General features: G+C 39.1%; 1 protein-coding gene across 1 annotated transcript in view; it reads right to left on the bottom strand.

Annotated features, from left to right (window-relative positions):
- The window catches only part of ITGA9 (integrin subunit alpha 9), a gene marked incomplete at its 5' end in the record, with an annotated part of 207,374 nt that overhangs the window by 55,288 nt on the left and 130,231 nt on the right, over positions 1–21,855 (bottom strand). The window contains one exon of the mRNA XM_083854287.1: positions 17,171–17,321. Within this exon, the coding sequence (XP_083710413.1) occupies positions 17,171–17,321 (151 nt within the window). The remainder of the gene's footprint in view (positions 1–17,170; positions 17,322–21,855) is intronic.

Raw genomic sequence — 21,855 nt, forward strand, 5'->3', positions numbered from 1 at the left:
TACACATGGTTCTGGTGACTTTCAATACCCTGATCTCTTGCTCAGATCCACAAGATGAGCTGGTATGGATCACTAATCTTCTTTAGTGAGACAGTGGTGGCATAGATAAAGTAGAGGAATGAGCATCTCCTCATGCTAAACACTGACTATGGGCAGTCGATAATTCAAATGCAAAAGGTTAGAGCAGCCCTATCCTGCTTGATTGGTGACTACTACAACAGAAATTCTTCTGGTGAATGGAAAATGTTTCATTGCTCAATAAGTGCCTAGCTCCAGATGAACAAGTTCCAATTACAAGATTATCAGGGAACAATTTAATACTCTGCCACTGTGGGCAAGTTTATCTCACTAAACTTCAGGAGTGTGATTCAGCTCTGGAATCTGATATATGCTTTTAAGAGTCTATACAGCAAGTGACTGCTATGTGATTTACATGTCACTGCTCCTATGGTGGTAAAAGAATGTAGAAAACAGTTCAGCAGACCAAAGGTAGGTGTTTAATTTAGAATGAGTTGGATACCTTTCTAGGCCCTACTGTTGATTAGATCATCACCTGAATGATAATGCTTATGGTATGTGCTATAATACAAATGCCTAAATTTTAGATATCTCAATACATAAATAATCTTGTTCTAGACATGCAGCTGAGAATCTCTTTGCTAGAGAACATATGATTTATTTGACCAATTTTCAGTATTTACAGCAGTCTTTGCAAAGCTCATGCTCATGTACATTTCCTGAGTTAATTCAAATATGCACTTAAAAGTTACATTCTCAGCTGGAACAACCCCAAGTGGAAAGAGCTTCCTGAACCATGCACTTGGGTTATAGGCATTTCTAGGAAATGCCTCTGCCTTTTCATTCTGACCTGAGCACAACATTAGTGCTCTACAGACACTTAGCTTCAAAATCATGGTTCAAATCAGGGCACATATTTCTAGAAAACGATAAATCAAATTGCTCAGTATTTCATTTGTTTCATGAGAAGCAAAAATGTAAGAAGAAAATCAGTGCACACCTGGAGATGCCTAATGGAGTGACATTATTGCAATGCTACCAAAATGCCAGAGGAGTCGCCTTCCCATTCAGTTTCTCTATGGATTTGCTTCCTTGCAATCTTTAGTAGGCTTCCATTTAGAAAATACAAAAGATGGCACTGCTTAGCAAATCAAATCTCTAGCTTCAGTAGTACAGAGCTACCATCCACAGATGTGTTAGATTCTCTCCTCTAAATGATCACAAAATAGAAAAATAACTGTTTCATGGGCAAAGCATCCCTTTCACTACCCTTTTCCTCTCAGGAATATAGAAGGTTCTCCAGTTTCGTGTGTGATTGAGAAAACACAAAGTTTGAGCAGCTGCATAACCAAACAAAGAAATTCACAGGTGTTTTCTCTGAAAACATTTTTGGTTCTGGGTCATTCAAATGTCCCTTGTTAACTGGGGCAAGCTATGAATGCTCTTCCTTCAATGCCTAGCTTGTGCTCTTTCAAGAGGGGTTTCTAATTACACAGCTGTCCAGTATGGTGACAATGGCCAGACAGACCCAAGAGACTGTCTCCTCTCCTCAAGGCCATATCCCTCCAGAGATGTCAAAGAACAGGATAATTGAGAGAACCCTCATATTGATAACAGAAGCAGAGCACTCCTTCATTTTGCACATCAATGCCTTTGCAGACCAGACAGCTGGCAGGCAGATGCCTGTGATTTTACTGCCTGTAGAAGGAAATGACAAGATAACATTGAATTCATTGGTTTTGCTATCGTTGCTTGGAAAAGTTTAATGGATACAGGAAGATTGACTTAAATTATTTTCTGGCTTCATTAGCATACTATCCAGTTTAATGATTAATATTAATACAACATTACCAAAGTTCAGAATGGAGAGTATGAAAAGGTTATTCCCTGGGAGGTGGTCAATCACACCAAGAAGCTCTCCAGGAAAGTGGTCAGGGCACCAAACCTGTAAGAGCTCAGAAAGTATCTGGACAGTGCTCTAGGTTATATGATTTAATTAGGGAGTCCTACAAGGAGCAGGGAATTGGATTTAGTGACCCTTATGTGTCTCTTTCAACTTGAGTGATTCCAGTAATAGTGCACAATAAAACTTTTCAATGCTAGGAAACAGCAGAAATAGGTTTGGCTAAATCATACTGGTTCAGCTTCCCACAGATTTATAAATTAAAGGCTACCCAGAAAACTTTTCCCATGTACTCCTTGGCTTGCTCTGTGATTAAGATGGAGAAGCTCAGCTAATGAGTAAATATTTTGGTTTTCCTTCACTGCTCACTGTTTAGCTTTAGGCTTCAATTTCAGTGTGCTGCTCTGGAGGGAGAGAAAATAGTTTCTTTATGTGGTTTCCTATGGTGGTCAGCTCTCTAAACTCAATTTTTCACACTGTTCCAGGAGGCTGAAGAGTTGGTGCTGTCTTATCTTACAAATAGATAACAGCAGTGCAACCCAGGGCTTACAGAAAATGCAGATACCACTTCTTGCTGGTGATAGGTTATGCTTTTAGTGAGTAATGCTTCTCTATGACTATACAATCCATTTGAAAAACTCAGTTTACTCCATGAGCTTCATAGCTGTTCCTAGTTTGCATAGAAAACATAGCCAAAAGGGTTGGCTGTTTCCCTTCCAACAAGACAGTGTGAAGCCTTGTCTGGAAAAATTTCTTTCTGAAACATGTTAAAATGTTATATATTCTTAGTCAATCAGATAAACTGTCAGATAATTAGTCAAGTAATTACTTCATCAGAAATGTTGACCTGGTTATGAGAAATATGAAGCTCAGGCTGGCTCACAGTCTGTTTCTCAAAATTCTTTATCACAGGGAGAAAAAGGTTCCTCATCATTATAACATAAGTAATGAAACAGTCAAGTTCAAGATATTGAAACTTCCTCAGCCTCATTTCTAACTTACCATTTTCAAATCAGTCCCCATATGGGTATTCTTCCCAAGTGAGTCCTACACAGCTCCTATGGGATGACTTACTGACTAGCCAGTACAACCTGACCATTCTCTCCCTCATTTATGTCCAACCAAAACCCTCCAATCTTCCTGAGCCTGATCTGGCAGTTCATATAATTATATTTGGGTTTTATTTTTCCCCACCCTTAGCATCATTCATTTCTTCCCCAAAGGTAGAAAAACCCTTCTGCACTGATGTTGGCCTTGGTGCCAATCCAGAGTCATCACTTCACTTCTTCAACTTTCTCCCCACTCATCTTCCCCAATGACTGGTTGCAAGTTCCTTGCCTAAAACATCTCCTTAAGGAATCTTCCCCAGCTCATTAACTGCCCTTCATCACTGGTACTCCAATGCCAGGCTTTTATCTATCTGACAACTCTTCTACCATATTATGACTATCAGCAAAAGCAAACATTCATAAAAGAACAGGTCATTTGTGTTATTTTGCACCCACTAGTGTTCTTATAGAGAAGGTGTGAATTCAACTATTCTAGCACTAGTTTATGACTTGCTAGCTCTTTGCTTTTCTAAGCACACATTTTCAAGTAAATACTGCATCTGCAGTATCAACAAGGAGATGCAACAGAAAAATACTAAACATGCAAAAAGGATATGCTAGATGTGGCTCTCAATAGAAAGTTATATTAGTTTCTGAACTTAAGGTAATTTCTATATTGTGCTGAATACTGCTGAACCTGTGCCAGAGTTTACATCACACTTGTAAAAACTCTTCTGATTATCTGTTCTTTTTTAAGGAACTTTTGGTTAAAACCATCAATGAAAGGCATTGAAACTTCATTGAGAATTATTAAAATAATCTGTATATTTTTAAAAGGGAAAAAATATCAAGTTGCTAGAAAATAGATTTGCCATCAGTTTATATTTCTCTTTCCCTAACTGTACTCAAATTAAAGGTCTTTTGTTATCGTTGTTGTTCAAATTGAAAAAAATCCTCCTCACAAATCTTGGCCACTAGCACATACATTCTGGAACTGATGAAAAAATGTCCTCAAGTCTTGATAATATGTTGGCAGAACACTCCTGTTTTGAAGATGTTGAAAATTTACTTAACTTAGGATTTTTTTCTTGCGATGCTGCTTGTTTTCCAAAAGATACAAAAGCAGAATGACAAGAGTGAGTTCCAAGGAACCCTGCTTTGTTGTCAGAGCACACACTTGTTACTGCTTTCCTTCTTGTTACTAGTTTTCTTGTTCTTTGATGCCTGTCTGTGAACCAGTGCACTTAACACCACAGAGGATCATGAACATTATCCTCATCCAAGAAGTCTTAAAACAAATGTCCTGAGAAAATATCACAAGAGAGGGCTACTTGCACTGTCCACCTCATGCTATGCTAAGTCTCAAAAGTTAAGTACTATGCATCTACCTACTATATCCTCCCTGGCATATAGACTTTATAACTATCCCCACTAGTTATTTGGAAATTCTCTGACCTGCACCAAAGGTAGGGGCTTACACTGGCACTGGGAAAATTTGCTAAATTTGTACAGTCCTTTATTCTCATCATAGACCCTGACTAAAAGGCATACTTATTCTTCAGTAATTTCAATGTGTACTTTTTGTGAGAAGGGATACTTTCCCAAATGAGAGTTTAGATGAACATCTGGATGTTTTGTTCCACATAACAGGACAATTATATAGACTTGACCTGCATTTTAAGAATTTCTTACTTTTGGGAGATATCACAAAAAATGTGTCTGTTCACAGCTGGTAATCTGCTTCCTATACATGTGGTTCGGAAAGCTGGGTAGAACAAACATGTCAAGAACCTAAAATAAATCCCATCTCTTTGATGTTTGAAATGGCTCCTTCAAATCCCTCTTCATGATCTTTGTCTAAGCCCTTCAGTTGTACTATCAACAACTCACAGGTTTCTCTATCAGTTTGGAAAGCAAAATTTTTATTTTGCTCCTACTTATCTCTCCTTGCCTCGCAGTTCTCTAAATGCCTTCACTGAGGCTTACATCTTCATATAAAGATGTACTAATTAATTTAACAGCCACCTCCTGAACATACTAATGTACTTACTTTCCACAGCAACTGAGGTACAAAAGAATGTGGGCCACAGTTATCCACATATGCAGTGCAATTAGGGACTCCTGAGCTCATAAAAGGCTAGGGATTCTTTTTTTAAAAAAATTAAAATCTGGCTCTGACCAACTTTCCTTATGACTGACAGCAAGTCCAGCTCACAGTAATTTAATCTTGGAGGCCCCTCATGTGCATACAGCTTAGTTGTTCTAACACAAAATTCCACAGATACCACACTTTCCTCTAAAATAGTGCTTCACAGGATATTTTAAAACGGCAAGAACACAAAGAGGATTAGTGGTATTACTGATTGGGAACTGACTGGCTGTTGTGGTTTAACATAGCTTGGTTTTTAGTTAAAAGAGAAAATCCATCAATTACAGAAGTAACTGATGAGGACTCTGAGGACTGCTTCCGCCGGACCCAACAGAACAAATCAGCTGGCTAGGTTTGAATATTGACACATTGTTAAACCACTAAGAAAGCTGGACAGGTCTCTGTGAAGACACATGAAAATGGGCAAACCCTGGGAAGCTCTCTCTTGCTGCCAGCCTTTGCACAGGTAACTGGGCAGCTGGAGTTGAGTGGAGCAGGGGCCAGAGGACAGCCATGCAGCCAGAGTGGCCATCGCCATCCTGGCCCAGCCCCCTCTCCCAGTGCAGCCTGAAATATTTCACCATGACAGCTCCAGCCACAGCCCGGCAGAGATCACATGGCCATCTGCAGCCCCGGGCAAGATACAAACTCTTGGAGTGCACAGATGAAACTTGCAGACATCAACCCTCTCCCGAGTGAGAGAAAAGGAAACAGTGAAGACACATAGAGAAACAGCATTAGAGACATCAAGGTCAGTAAAGAAGGAGCTGAATCCCAGATGGGAAGAGAATGAGGAGATGCCTTAGTCTTGGGCTGAAATTCTCTTGAGAGGCTATGGTGAAGATACGATTGATACATCAGACTCTTTTCCCTGTAACTCACAGAATGCATTGGGGAATGTAGTGTTCTAACCACAGCCATGAACAGAGGCACCAGTGCTGAGGCAAGCAGATGTTGAAGTAACTGTGATCCAATGAGAAGCTTGAACAGAGAGAGATGAGAAACCTTGCCCCAGGAATAGAAGAAGAAAACGTGTGTTCTCAGAGATGGATGGAAGAGAACTTTTGCTTTTATGCTAGAACAGCTCATCCTTAAAATAGTACCCCATAAGTAGAGATGGCCCATGAAAGCAGCTGTGGGAAAACGGCAAGACATGAGAGGAACTTTCACACTGCAAACAGATTTTCCTTTCCTGGGCATCTGATTTGCTGTGACCTTGAAGCCACAAGAGAACTGTTTCTTGTGGAGAAATCTCCATGGCATGGCAAGAGAGATTCCTCTCCCTGAGAGAACTGATGAAAGACTATTTTAGAGGTGGTAAACTGACTGAAAGTTACAGGGTTTGTCTCTTTACATTGTCAGTGGGAAAGAGAGTGCATTTCAAGAAGCTTCTCTTCTCAGAGTGAAAATCCCATGATTTTTGTTTCACTTTATGGAAATATAGTTGGCAACTTCAAGCAAGCACCTTGTGGTCAGAAATTCTTCTGTGTATAAATTATAAATTCTGTGAACTGCTGTTTCATCAATTGATCCTCGCCATCCCAATGCTTAACAAGCAAGCAAAACTACATACCCGAGGCTGACGTTCACACAGCCAAATCCACATATGAAGACGTGAGGCACTGGGGTATCTGGACCTGTTTCCTAATAATAAATCAATCCTTTGATTCATTACCAGAAAACAAACTTGAAAGGGGTTTGGGGAACCTCAAGAGTTGTTTCATAAAAAGAACTAGAGGGAAAAACAAAGTTTGTTTTGACATTAAGGAGAAATTTCCTGTCCTATTCCATGATCTCACTAGGAAATGCTGTAGGCACATCCCACCCTGAAACCCAGCCTGGCTTCAAACATCTTGGATTTGCTTCTTATTTTGAGAAAATGGCTATTTTTGTATGCTTTATTAAAGCCTCTTACCTCTTCCTTCTTGTCCCTGGATGGAACCTATTTTACAGATAGCTTACTGATCCCAGCCAACACAGCACATATCTGAGCACAAAGGGAAAGACAAAAACTTTTCTATTTACTCTCTATTTACTATCTCTCATAAACTTTTATCTTAACTGGTGAGAAGCTATTGCAGCAAATTTTTAAAGCACAGCACCTCAGAAGCTGAAGAGGCAGCATAAATTGTTCATTCAGCTCAAGTGATTAAGCCCCAAAACAATTTTCAGAACAAGTCAACAAAACCAATCATGTTTTTGTTCCTCCCATCATCTAAGTGATATGCAGGGCAGGTGGTGAAAATGTAAGGGGAAATGGGGATCTGGTGCCACCCTGAGAAGTTCCACCTCCTTTGCTGCCACACTCTCATTTTAACAGACCAAGTAGACTTACATGGACTTTCACTGTACTACACTAGCTAAATATTTCTTTTCCCTGCTTGCTGAGAATTGCTGAACTTAATTTTTTCAAGAAAACAATACAGGAAACATCACCAAGATACATTATCCCCACAGAGCTCTTAGGACAGCTGACCCTCATTCACTGTGAAGATGGCCACATTTCAACTATGCTGTTTGGCCAGGCTTGACTCTATGACCCACTCCCATATGTGTTAATGTACAGCTACATATTTCTCCACCACAGAATGGAATTATAGAACCATTAAGGTAGGAAAAGACTTCTGATATAATCAAGTCTGACCTTTAGCCGAAAACCACCTGGCTAATGACTAAACCATGGCACAAAGTGCCACATCCAGTTGTTTCTTGAATATCTCCAGGGATGGGTGTTCCACCACCTCCCTAGACAGTCCATTCTAATGTTTAACGACTATGAAGAAATTCTCCTGATGTCCAACCTGAACCTTCTCTGGCACAGCTTGAGGCCATTTTCTCCTGTCCTGTTGCTGGTTAACTGGGAGAAGAGGCCAATCCCCACCTCCTTCCAGGTAGCTGTAGAGGGAGATTGGATCTCCCCTGAGACTCCTTTTCTCCAGACTAAACAAACGCAGCTCCCTCAGTCACCTCTGGTAAGATATGTGCTCCAGACCCTTCAAACAACTGTGTTACCCATCTCTGGACTGCTCCTGTAATGAAGAGCCCAGAAATGGACACGCAATTTGAGATGTAGCCTCAGCAGTGCTGAGTACAGGGGAACAATCACTTTCCTGGTCCTGCTGGCCACAGGACCCAATATATTATTCCCAATATAGCTCAGGATTCCACTGGCTTTTTTGGCCATCAGAGTACACACTGGCTCATTCTCAGCTGCTGTCAAATCAGTACCCACAGCTCATTTCCCTCTGGGCAGTTTTCCAGCCACTCTTCCCCCAGCCTGTAGCGATGCATGGAGTTGTTGTGACCCAAGTGCAAGACTTGGATCTTGGCCTTGTTGAGCCTCATACCATTGCTCTCAGCCCATCAATTCAGCCTGTCTAGAACCCTATGCAAAACCTTCTTACTCTCCAGCAGATCAACACTCCCTCCTAATTTGGTGTCATCCACAAACTTACTGAGGGTGCACTTGATCCCCTCATCCAGGTCATCATACTGAACAGGATTGGTCCCTGTAGAGAGTGGTTTCCCCAGGGAAGAGGAAAACCCCTGCTTGATGCCCTGGGAAATCCCTTTCTAAGTACAGTAAGCAAAGGCTTACTCACATGCTCCCTTTGTTCAAGCATGCCAATTGTTGCTAGAAGGTTCCTTGTTCTTTGTGTTACCATAAGTTGGTTTTTGGTGCAGGAATTTTAATGTTTCTAATCGTTCTCCCCTACCAGACCCTTCTCTCAGACCCTGCCCTAACTCCTCCCCACACCAGGAGGCATAAATACATCTGACTGACCCTGGACCCTGCCTTTGCCTTTGGCCCCTTGTTACTGCCTTTTTACAGTTTGCTCTATATACAGTGGATGCCTTATTGTTTGTTATTTTTGCATTATTAAATGCTGTTTCTGTACAACTAGATCAAGGCTGCCTCTCTATCAAGTTGCCATCAGGGCAGAGTCTGAAGGAAACTCAAAAGGGTCTGATTGTTTCGGCTCAGACCCTCAGGAGTTTCAGGTCCCAGCATTGAGAACTGGGGAATGGAACACCACTAGTGACTGGCCACTAAACAGATGTGCCACCATTCACCACCAAAAAAATGGATACTTAGGTACAGAATGGGAAAAATTCATGATCCACATAAACCGAAGCATGAGAAAACGGTGCCTTTTTAGAAATGTACTATCAGTTTGCCAATCAAGACAAAACTTTTGCTCATAAAAATTTGAAGATATGCCTTTTAAAAACATTGCACTGGCTAGCAAATACACCAATATAGTACCAAGCATAAGGCAACTAATGTACTAAACCATCTATGTACTAAACTATCTCCTCTGAGTTCTACATACAAAAACATAGTCAAATGAAAACTAAGGGAAAAATCAGTTTCTGACTCCACAGTGATATATTTAAAAAGCAATCATAAGAACTATTACACAAAGTATCTCTGACAGATATTCATCTAAATTCAGAAGTAATTTAGATTGTGCTATTCCCACAAAAAGGCTTTTCTCTATAAAATTGCAGAAAAATTGTTTGATTAAATGCCTGTCCAGACATAATTCAATTATATAGAAAAGAAAACTCTGTCTTAAGACTCAAGAAAAAGAATGTGCAGAATTATACACTGTTCCTATATTCTTCACACCCTGACATGTAGATCCAAAATACATATGCTGTTGCAATCAGTCAGTGTATTGCATTTGATTACACCTTTATTTAAAAGAAAATTTAGATGAACATGTATTTTTTTATTCTTTATTATTCTCTCATTATCTGTGAATAGGATTATTATGATAAGCTTAATAACAACAGTGCATTCTTGTGTGTATGAGTTCATGCTCTCCAAAAACCCAAGGAAAAATCAGAGATGAGGAAATAATTGGGAGAAGAAAGGGCTCTAGGGTAAGCTTTCCTTCGTCTCACCTCACATGTAGATATATGTATACATGTGCCCTCACACATATGTATTTCACATTATTAAATTGCGGCTGCATGCACTATTAACAGATACTGGGTTTTAATTATTACAGAGAAATACACTGGTGGTTTAATCCTGGTGCCCACTGAAGACACTATATCACTACTCTCCTCAACTGGCCAAGGGAGAGAAAATACAACATAAGGTTCATGTGTTGAATAAGGACTGGGAGAGATCACTCATTGATAACATCACCAGCAAAACAGACTCAACTGTGGGGAAATGAATTGAGTGGGAAAATGAATTTAATTTATTACCAAACAAAATCAGAGCAGGATAATGAGAAGTAAAACAAATCTTGAAAAAACCTTCTCTCTACCCCTCCCTCCTTGTTGGGCTCTACCTCCTGCTCTCTGAGCAGCACAGGGAGATGGGGAATGGCAGCTCATCACATGCTGTTCCCGCTGTTGTGTCCTGCTCAGGGAGAGAAGTCCCTTCCCCTGCTACAGCTTGGGGTGCCTCCTACAGGAGACCATTCTCCATGAACTTTTCCAACATGAATCCTTCTCATGTGCTACAGTTCTTCACTAACTGCTCCAGCATGGGTCCCTTCCACTGTGTGAAGTCCTCCATACGGTCTGCTTCAGTTGTGGGTCCCACACAGGGTCACGAGTCCTGCTCTAGTGTGAGCTCCTTTCTCCATGAGTCTGCAGATCCCTGGCAGGAGACTGCCCCAGTATGGGCTTCCTATGAGGTCATAGCCTTTTGGGCATCCACCTGCTCCAGTGTGGGTCTCCTTCATGGGCTGCAGGGGCACAGCTGCTTCCCCCATGGTCTGCACCACAGGCTGCAGGGAAATCTCAGCTCTGTATCTGGAGCCCTTCTTGCCCCACCTTCTCCACTCGCTTGGTGTCTGCAGAGTTGTTCCTCTCACCTGTTCTCACTCTTCTCTGGCCGCAATCACTTCAGCATGATAACTTTTTTCTTGATTAAAGGTATTATCACAGAGGTGTTACCACCATTTCTGATTGCCTTGGCCTTGACCAGCAGCAGGGTCTGTCACGGAGTTGACTGACATTGGATATGGGGGAAACCTCCAGCAGCTTTTCTGAGCAACCACTCCTATAGCCCTCCCTGCTACCATGCAACTCCAATAGTAATATACATTTTTATTCAACAACAAAAACCTATCTTTAAAACATGCTGCTCCAAAAACTAAAAGCAGGAAACAAAAGGTAGAAATCAAACAAATTAGCCAATATTAATTTTCTAGTGGTACTTCTGAAAGCATGGATAGTATATGCCCAGATATACAATAAGAACCTTTTGTGTATAAGGCTTCAATTATAATGAATATTGGTGTATTCAGCTGCAACACAGCAATTGACTCTTAGTGTTACAATAAAATGCTTAAATTCATAATGAGTTCAGAAAATAAATTCGAGTACCATCAACTACACAAAGTTTGAAAAAGTAAACTAAAACCCTTACAAATAATTCAACACCCCCCCAACTCACAATTAAAACCAAAACCAAATAAATAATGAGGAAATGCAATCAATAAAATCAAGCCTTATCCCACCCTTCTGTCCTTTCCTTCACTTCAACTAAAGAATAACATAAAGGTAATGATAATGAGCACATTTTCCTGGAATTTATAAATCTTAGTTCAACATAACATCTCTCAACCACCAAAGCCAAATCTGAAACCCCAGGAAATGCCTCCTTGAAACACACATAGGTTTGGGGATTTTTGGTCTTACTCTTTCAGAAATTGAAACACAGTGTGCATTAGGATATCTTCCCCAAAACACCCTTTTAACATCATGAATACCTTGAAAACTAAGGACAATGCTGAAATGCAAAGGTATAACCCATTACGCACTGCACTTGGATAAACAGCCTTATTTAAAATATAGTTTCCTTACTTTAAAATAAAAGCTTAGAAGATCACTTGTAAGGCTTTAAGAGGTACCACACTACTTTATAGAGCAGTTTTTTACTGCACTCCTCCTTTTCCCTTGCTAAGTGGAATTCCCTGTGTCTGCAGATTGTTATGGCCAAAAGTCAAGTGCAAGTTTTCTGGCCTCCTCCCAAAGGTAGGCTGCAAAAGTGCTGCCATCTGGGAATGTGCCTGGCTTGGCATCCCCTGCAGCCTGCCTGGGTGGGGGATCCACAGTGAAGAGGTGGTGGCCTGCTCACCGCCAGAGCCTGCAACAAAACCAGCTGAAATGCTTCTCACCCTTCCTCCCTGCTGTGCTCAATGCCTCTGGTTTTGATGAAATGCCACAGGAAGCTCCCTCTCAAAAAAACCAAAACAAAAACCACAAACCAAAACTAGATTTGGGGCCTCGTTCAGATGGGGTTTAACAAGCCTGCTTCTGCTAACAGAAACACTGATATAAAACCCACAGACAGGAAGGTTTGTGATTCCTTAAGCAGCACTGGCCCCTCCTTTGATTTTCAGCTAAAAACTTTTCACGACCTTACTCATGTTTTTGACTCTGCAGTTGTTTTTTGTTAGTCTTTCTACAGCAAAACTGTCATTGACTTCAGAGAGGCTATATCTGAAGTATGCCACAAGATCTTGTCTTGTGCTTAATAAGATTAAAGAGAGGGTTTGGGTTTTATCCTATCAGTTTCACAGGAGAAAACTAAACAACTAAGTGAAAAAGAACAACTGGCACTACTTCCAGCCACAGAAGACCATGACTACAACATTCTAAGGGACTAAGCAATCAAAATACGTATAAATATATATACACATGCATATTATCCACATTATATATATGTTTATATATACTGTGAAGATAGATAGATAGATAGATAGATAGATAGATAGATAGATAGATAGATAGATAGATTTTTTTTACAATTCTATTGGATTTTAAATCAAGGGTGTAATTTATCTTCTAACAGCATCAGAGACGCCTATTAGAAAAGTGACCAAGAGAAATTCCTGGGAAAACAGATCTGACCTTTCCTACCAGAAACTCAATAAACTTAAGGCTTCAAATAACAACAAAAATAACCCCCCATTTCTTGCTGTAATGAAAATCGCTGATACTAAATAAAGGAAAAGATCAGGCTAGTTTAATAGCCCCTACCTCAAGAGGGAGGACTGCAACATTTGCATGAGATAAAGTTGAAACTGATTGATATAAGATATCTTTGTTAGCTAATTCTTTGGCAGTTACTATGAAGGTATCATGCCAGTGTTATGAATATGGACTACAGTTTGCCAAATATGTCCTGAAGTTTATAGTACAATGCTTATTGATTTTACTTTTTGCACTTTGCAGGCATCATGCTTGTTCTATCAACCTGAAAAACAAAACCCACTGGTTTTGATACTGGCTTTTGATACTGGAAGCCTGTCTGAAATGTAGGAACAATCTACATCAGGGCATGATGTTCAGCAATGGAATCTCCTGACCTACCGTCTCCAAAACCAGTGCTGGGTTAGCTGAGAGATTCCTATCAGCCCTTGCAGAACATGGAGAAATTAATGCTTTACATTATTGCTCTTTTACTGTTATTGTGGTAAATATGCTGGGTTTATACTATTGCTACAAAATCCCATGTCATAGTTGAGCTCATTTAATAGAGCCATGGCTCTGCCCTACACATTTACTGCCACTGCCAGCAAGCTTAGAGTGCTATTTCTGCAACTGTACTGAAAATATCCCCCTGCACTGAGCAGCAGCTGACAATGGTTAATGAAGTGCCTATTGCTGACATGCATCTTCAGCAAAACAACACAAGCCAGGAGGTAATTCCAGTAGAAGTAAAATGGTATAGAAATTAGTAGCAATAGCTTTTTATTCTTTTTTTCCAGACTCAGCACACTGCAACACTCTGCATTCTTTGACAGGAAAGTTGTATCAGCTCGGTTAAGTGGATTTTTCAGAGTCTGAAACAGAATGCTTTCATGAAGCTGAATTAAAATAAAGGAACAATAAATTTTAAGATTAAAAAAATTAAAATCTACTCTACAAAGAAGAGGGAACCAAGATTTCTTTGCCAACATTTTTTCTAGCAAAGAAAAAATCTAAGCACACAAAGTTGAGTGTCTTTCTTCCTCTCTATTTTTTTAAAAGAACATGTATTTCAAAAGTAACAGTTTTCTTAGTGGACATGTTTTGAAATTCACTGCAGTGCAGTACTCCATGCACCTGTAAAACAATCCTAAATCATAGAGTGAGCTCTTGAAACGTTGCACAGGAATTGCATCCATAAGACCACAGAGGAATGAGAAGTCAGCCCATGTCACATACTGTGCCTCTTCAAAGAACTGTCTGTCAAGGGCAATGTAAAGAAAAGGCTGGGTTTCATCCATGAAATGCAGAGGACTGGCTGCATCATAATAGGAAAATCAGACAGTGATATAGGTGGAATCTCTTAAATATCAATCAGCAAATGCTTTTAACTTGCAGAGATACAGCAAAGCCTGGAACATCAGATTGGAAAGGATCTCAAAGACCATCTGATCCAACCGTTTTTTGGAAAAAGCACAGTTTAAACAAGATGGCCCAGCACCCTGTCCAGCTGAATCTTAAAAGTGTCCAGCACTTCCCCAGTGAAATTGTTCCAGTGGACAACTGATCTCTAGGTGGTGTCTCTATTTACAAAGTCTCATGAAATCTCAATCTTAAGGAAGGAAAGAGGAGCCAGCTTACTCAGACCCACAGTAAACAGTACCATCATCATCCCTGAACTAGGCCACTCCATTGCTTTTCAAACACAAGATGTGGCATTTTTTATCTCAGGAACTCTGTTGAAAAAAGCAGCATTAAACTTTTCCACTGTCAGGTCTCTTTGTAACCAGTCCACAGAAAGAAACAAAACTGCACTGGATTCACTACAAATGTCCCCAGCGGAGTCATAGGGAAAACATACAGGGAGCTTTCAGCATCTTGAACGGACTCCAGAGACAGGTTAAAAAAGCCTACTACCTGATGATCATTCTCAGAGTCATCTTGGAGAGAAACAATCAAGCAACCACATGACAGACCTCATTTAATTTCACTTTAGCATTATTCATTGAAAGGCAGGTGATACTAATTCTTCCCACCACACAAAGCTCTTTTTCAGCTCAATTCCAAAATTGCTCCACTAAGGAAAAACTCTGGGTGCTGTCTTCCTTTATTCTGGCTTTATGTTCTGGATTTTTGCTTGGACAATATTCAAAAAGGAACAAAATCTGCATAGATGTCAAAGGATGGGAATAGGTTATGAGACACGGAAACTGTGATATTTTACCAAAACCCACCTCCCCACGCTGTCAAAGAGCTTAGGGAAAATATAACACTGTAACTGAGGCTACAAGGTCATTATCCAATTTCCCACCTGAAAAAATGATGAGGCCAATGATATATTAGTTTAACCAAAAGGAAAAGCTGAATGAGAGAAAGTAAAATAGCCTAACATAATCCTGTAACTTGGTTTTCCAAAACTGTTACTGAAATAATAAAATAAACATCAGAAAAAAAACCCCCAAACCCTATGAAATTAAGCATAAGAACATTGGAACAGCAGGAATAATAGCAGACTATATTTTGATGCTGTTTACAAGACCTGAGGAAGATGTGTGCAGTACTTTTTCAAAAGAAATACTAGCTTTTTTTAGAAGAAAGTACACTGAGTAGTGAGATAATACTAGAATGTCGGCTGCTTCTAGAAACTGCTCCTTCTATGCAGCACTCAGCACACATGTTTTCAAGTCTTCTATAGACCTAAGCTCAAGGTAAAATATCACAGGAAAAAACACATCAGCTTCTTTCCTCACAGTGTTGGCCAAGGAAAATGATGAAGGCAATTGGTGTTCCAGTTACTAGGTATGTGTAAAATATTCAAAAAAGAAAAAAGATGACAACAATATTTTAAAAGAACATGCATCAAGCTTTGATTCTTTTCTAGTGGAAAGGAATGGAAACCCTGTCACCAACTTCAACGAGAACCAAGCCAGACTCTGAAAGTCTTCTCATAAAACTTTCACTATGGAGAAGCTGTACACTGGTACAGGCATTTCTAGTTTATCCCCTGCCTTTTCCCTCCTAATACTTTGCACACTTGCAGCACATAATGTCTGAAAATAAGGTTTATAATAAAAAGACAAGTCACTGTGGCTTGCCAACTGTGCAGTCAAAACTGAACACTAAGAGATTTAACATGCATAAGAAATTATGGGGTTTTATTACACAGTGAGTTAATTTAAGAGGTTTATAATAATTTAAACCTATCATAAAACAAGACAAATAATGACAATATTTCACTGGTTCAGTGGATCACGTTAATCCTGAACTTTGCAATAGTTTGGAAAATAGTTTAGAAATAGTTTGCTCTTATGGCTTGCAAAGCAAAGCTCTAGAAGAGAGACAACTTTGAAAAGCAGGAACAAACAGAGAATGTTGTCACAATCATACAGCTCCCATTTTGCACAATTATTGTCACATCATTCACACTCAAAAAGCTTTCATGGCCATCAGTTTGCAAAAAGCTTGATTCAGTGTTTGCATTACAACGCCTTTATTTCTATATTAACTCCTGCTAATGAAAATATCCAAGTATTTCTATCTAAATGAAAAGAGACTCAAAATACTCACCTGACTCCATGTGGACAAAATTAAAAGCATTCTTTACCTCTTTAGTGATGTGCCTTGGCCACATCCCAGAGTTGCAACAGGATATGGGCAAAGGACAAGCCTTGTATCTTGGTTCCAATAAGGAGAAAGTCTAGAAGCCCATGTGAAGAGAGAACCAGGACCGCTGGGTGCAGTGTGACACCCTCAAACAAAAAAGTTATGCTTTGTATTTTGGTGCCAATTGGTACTTTATCAGTTTCTAACCAGTTTCCCTCTACCTCTTAATACCTCTAACAGTCTTCTTTTTTCATTAGTGCACTACAAATAACAGGCATGTGTCTTCTACGAAAATACAGAAGGTGTAATCTATACACACCCAATCCATGAAAGGAAAAAATCACATTAAAGAGCCCAAAAGAAATTAAAAGTCCAGCATAACCAAAAACAATTTCCAAATGTCTCAGAGGTGTGGACTAGGGCATTCGCTAGTCCATCCTTAATTTGTAATTAAATTGACTTGAAGTTAAGAGACTTGCTTGCAGTGAGATTAGCCTTTCTTACCTTTTGCCACATTTTGATGAAGAAGAGCTCTCCAGAAAAATTGAAGAAAACATTGGTGTCGTAGGCATCATCACCAATGTTGGAGATGAAAATGTTAAGTGAGATGTTCCTCACTGCTCCCAGGGCCAGGTAGGCAGTTCTGTCATCAACACTGCAGGCAAAAACAGTTACATTGGTTTAACTCTGGTCAGCTTTCACACTCTGATCCTGCTTTCTTCCTAACAGAAGTGTTACAACTCAACTGTTTAAAAGCTCAGCAATCAGAAGTTCAGGAATGTGCTGTACTGCATAGTGCAGAGGGCCATACTAGGAATGAACAGCTCCTGACTCAGGGTTCTGACAATGTATTTTGGGACTGTGGGAAAACCACATGATTCCCACATGAAACTATTTCACATGCCCTTTCTACTTTCTGTGGTAATTAGTTGAAAACTCTAAAGTAATCAGACAGGGAAATTGCAACAACTGCAAGATATTATGCCTGCATTCAAAACACAAGCTATTTGAGTTTCCTGTCAATAATTCAGACTTATTCGAGCAACTGAAAAATCTCCTAAGAGTTATGTTATAGATAGAAAAATCTAAAGCAGGCTCAAATAAAACCCAGAGAGTGGTGTAAATGAAAGACATGTGTGGAAATTGCAACAAATTACCACGGAATGTGAATAATCTTTCTTTAAATGTTTATGCTGGACTTAACATGGTGGAGTCACCTTCTATAAGTGGAATATCAAGGGCAACAGCTACAGATAATGAATCAACACACTCTTGCAATACGGCATTACAGATTACGTACACAGACATGCACACATAGAGCTAAATATAAATATTAATGCATATACATTTATTATTTGGCATTTAATCCTTCTAGGCTGTTCAGAAAATGACCTAACAAGTAGGAATAAAAGCTAAAGATAAATCACAAGAATATAAAATGTACAATGCACAGATCTGCAGGTCTTAGAACTAACAGTAAAAGATTACATGAAATATACCAGATATTCATTTAAAAATTAGCAAAAATAGCCAAATATTAAATTTGGTAGTTATCATAACTGGTCTCTAAGGCTACTCATACATCCTGAAGAAACAGAGGCAGTGCCACAGAGAAAACATTGAGTAGCTAGTGAGAAAAGGACAAAGAACTACAGCCACACAGCAGAGAGGTGCTCGCAATTATTTCCTCTAGAGTACAACCAGCCCAAAAGTAAGAAGGAACCACTTTTTATTCACTCAATTTCTATAAAGGAACAGCTGTTCCAGTGATATACACATTGGTAAACACCACACTTCTGCTTATCAGCAATTCTCTGATGATGGCTGGTGTGCAGGCCAAGACCTGTGTTTAGAGGCAGCCTGACCCTCCATAGCTACCAGTCCTCCTCTGACAGCCTTCTTGATGTTATTGTAGCCAGGGCATTTGCATAAAAGTGGAGTTTCTGGAGGGTTTATAAACTGCTCAATAAGTTTATAAACTTCTGCCAATCATAGCTGTACCAGATGTCCAAAGGCAGAGCTTACCAGACTCCATCTGCCTGTGTTTATCAAGAAGTTTCAAAATGTGGGTTTCTGATGATATGTACCAAATCAGCCAGGGACTCTAGTGAATGAGAAGTTTGGAAGAAGTTGGTCTAGAGTCAGGCTTTAAAGCTGATGACTATGGATTGTGAGTATAGCTTCACCGTGTAATGCGAACAATATTTGTAGCATATTTGTTTCCTCTTTTTAAATCTTCCTTTATTACGTCTGAATTATGGCTTATCATTCAATGACAATAAATGTTATGAGGAAGATAAAAGTATACAGGAAATGTGTCTGCTTTCTCATACTTAAAATCAACTGCAGACCAATCGTATTGATAAATGGACATTTTGCTTTCAAAACATTAGCTTATTCTCATAACCAATTATCAGTGCAAATAAAGATTTGCAAAAGTGTATGTAGTACAAGACTGACTACAAAACTAATTTGAGTTGTTGCTCCTTATGTACCAAGTTAACGGCTCATCTACATGGGAATACTTGAAAGCATTTAACCTTTTGGCACCAATTTCAACACTTACTGTTGACAAACAGACAAATTATGAAGATGGTAAGCATTCCACTGGGATTTTCTAATAATCAAAAGTGCATACTTGGAAGCAAAAAAACCCCAAAACAAACAAGCAAACAAACCAACCAAAAACCTCCAACCATTTAATACTGTGAATTATTTCTCATGGACTTTATAATGTTACTTCTTGCAATCACTTCAAAACTTAATTAGCATCTCTTAGACTCATTAGTAGAATCTGGAAGTATCATTCCAGTAAGGAAAGGAACATTACAAGCTCTTTATCTTATGTAGAGTTGATATTAAATGCAATGTATGCAACAGAATGCTCTCTGAATTGGAAGTAGCAGAACTTTAAGATTTAACATAAAGTGAAGAAAAATGAGAACATTCTCCTTCCTAAAGAATAGCTAAAAATTCTCATAATAAAATCAAACTTAAAACTGACTCCACAAAAAATAATTCAAAAATTAACACTGTAGATTGTGTCATCCCGTTCTAAAGCTACCACTCTGTTGTTCAAAGTGTATCATACCTGACATTTTTCTCAACAGAGAAAGAAAACCCACTTTTAAAACCACACTGTAGATGCTCTTATACAAAATTCACACACTAATAAAGTTCAAAAAATCTCACTGATATTAGGCTGGTAGGTGAGTTCAGTTCTCCCTCTGAACGGCTGTAAGTCCCAGAAGATGATGTTGTAAGTCCTATTTTAAAAAAGCAGCTTTCTGAGTCATTGAATTTACGTACATCTGGAATGAATCAGGTTCACTTGCAGTGAGAAGAAGATTAGGAATCTCCCCATTTAGAGGGGAGCTTCCAAGCCCTGTTGATTGCTTGAGAGAGTAATGTCATGAGTGCAGAAGCCTGCTGTGGTGCTGGAACTGCTCTGTTGCCAGCCTGGTGCCATCCTCCTCAAGCATCTGCCACACATTAACCACCCTAGGTGCCAAGTCAAAATATGTCATCTAAAGAATTTGTTGTCACCTTTCAAAAACAAAAATACAAACTAAAGCCACCTCTTCATCTCAACAAGGTTTAAGAAATGTAATCAAGGAATAACTTTTTGTTTATATTTTCATGTATGAGAACCACAAAGCTGCCAACATTCTCAATATCATCCTTGTAACCTTGCTCACATAAATGAAGAAGGGCTAAAACAAACAAACAAATACTAACCAAAACCACCCTCCTAAAACCTAAAGGCAAACAAACAAAAACCCTAAAACACAAAAACACAAACAAAAACTGAAAAAAGGAAAAAGAAAAGAAGTGGAAAAATATCAAGAAATAATCAGTTAATTGGACAGGATGCTACCATCTTGTTACATTAGGTACTACACTCAAAAAATGAACTGAGTAAAAGTTCTGAGCAGACTTTAGACATATGTATTTATTATATATAGGCAAACACATCTGTACACACATACATTCAGATGCCTGAAGGATGTCAACTTATCAATGTTTGCATGGAAAGAAAAAAAATGTTTTAAATTCAGAAGTACTAAGTACGTCCAGCTTTCATTCAAATGACCCAAACTTGCAAATAACAAGGAATTCTAAAAATCAGGCTTCAAATTTCTGTCATGGTTTTAAATTCATTGACAATGGTAGCCATCAAATGTAAACAGAGATATTTAATTTACTTCTTAAGTGATTAAGAAAAGGAAAGCAAATTCCAGGACAAAACAAATATCTTTCTTGCATGTTTTAATGCTCTAATTGTTAATGTCCACACCACATCATTGCATTATAGTCAGTGAGGGAAGAAAGACCATCTGAAGAAGACAAACTGAAAATATTTGCAATCTTCATTTCTCCACCCCTCATGATGCTGCTTTTTATTAACATGCATCAGTGGATGCATAATCTGCATTCCAAATGGTGTGCAGGAACATTTTCTCTATTTTGTATTTTGTTTCTCTGTTGTATTAGGAACATTTCTTTCCTTACAGAAAATTAGCACCTACATGGATAAATCAGCATTACTACTCAATAGACAGTGGAAGTTACAACTGTGGTCAATTAGACTGCAAATGGGTAAAAATGTTTCAAACAACTAAAGCCCAATCTGTCCTCCAACTCCATCAGACGAAACTAAAGAACCCCACCTTTTGCTTTTAAATCAATAAAAGGTATAAATCAACAAACAGTGGTGCTATGACAGATCCAAACAGATTTCTACCTTCACCAACCAGCACTGCAGTTGGTCTTTGTAGTCACTAGGGTAATTAAATATTAATTTTGCCTCCACAGACTCTTTACATCAACCCTGAATACCTTTCTTCTGTTGGTTTTTCTTATTGCAGGCTTCAGGGTTAGCTGAACTTCAGAAGGAGTTTTTGCAAATACTTAAACCTCAAGGGGCACTGAGAAGCTGAAACTCTCAGTTGATCTGGGAATTCATTTGATATCTCAGTGCAAAACTGATGGATAGCAGCCCCATAGGCAAATATAAACCTAATAAAAATTTTAAACAACCCCCCAGGGAGCAAAGCTATTGGATTTTACACTGCTTGGTTACACTGTCTTCTCATCGCATGTGTGTTCAGAAGAACTGCATTGCAATTCTCTCCAGAAAGTTCACGGCCAATTTAGACTAAGGACTGGGCCAAATGTTCAAGATATAA

Source organism: Zosterops lateralis, assembly GCF_965231275.1.
Source record: "Zosterops lateralis genome assembly, chromosome: 1".
Classification (NCBI taxonomy): domain Eukaryota; kingdom Metazoa; phylum Chordata; class Aves; order Passeriformes; family Zosteropidae; genus Zosterops; species Zosterops lateralis.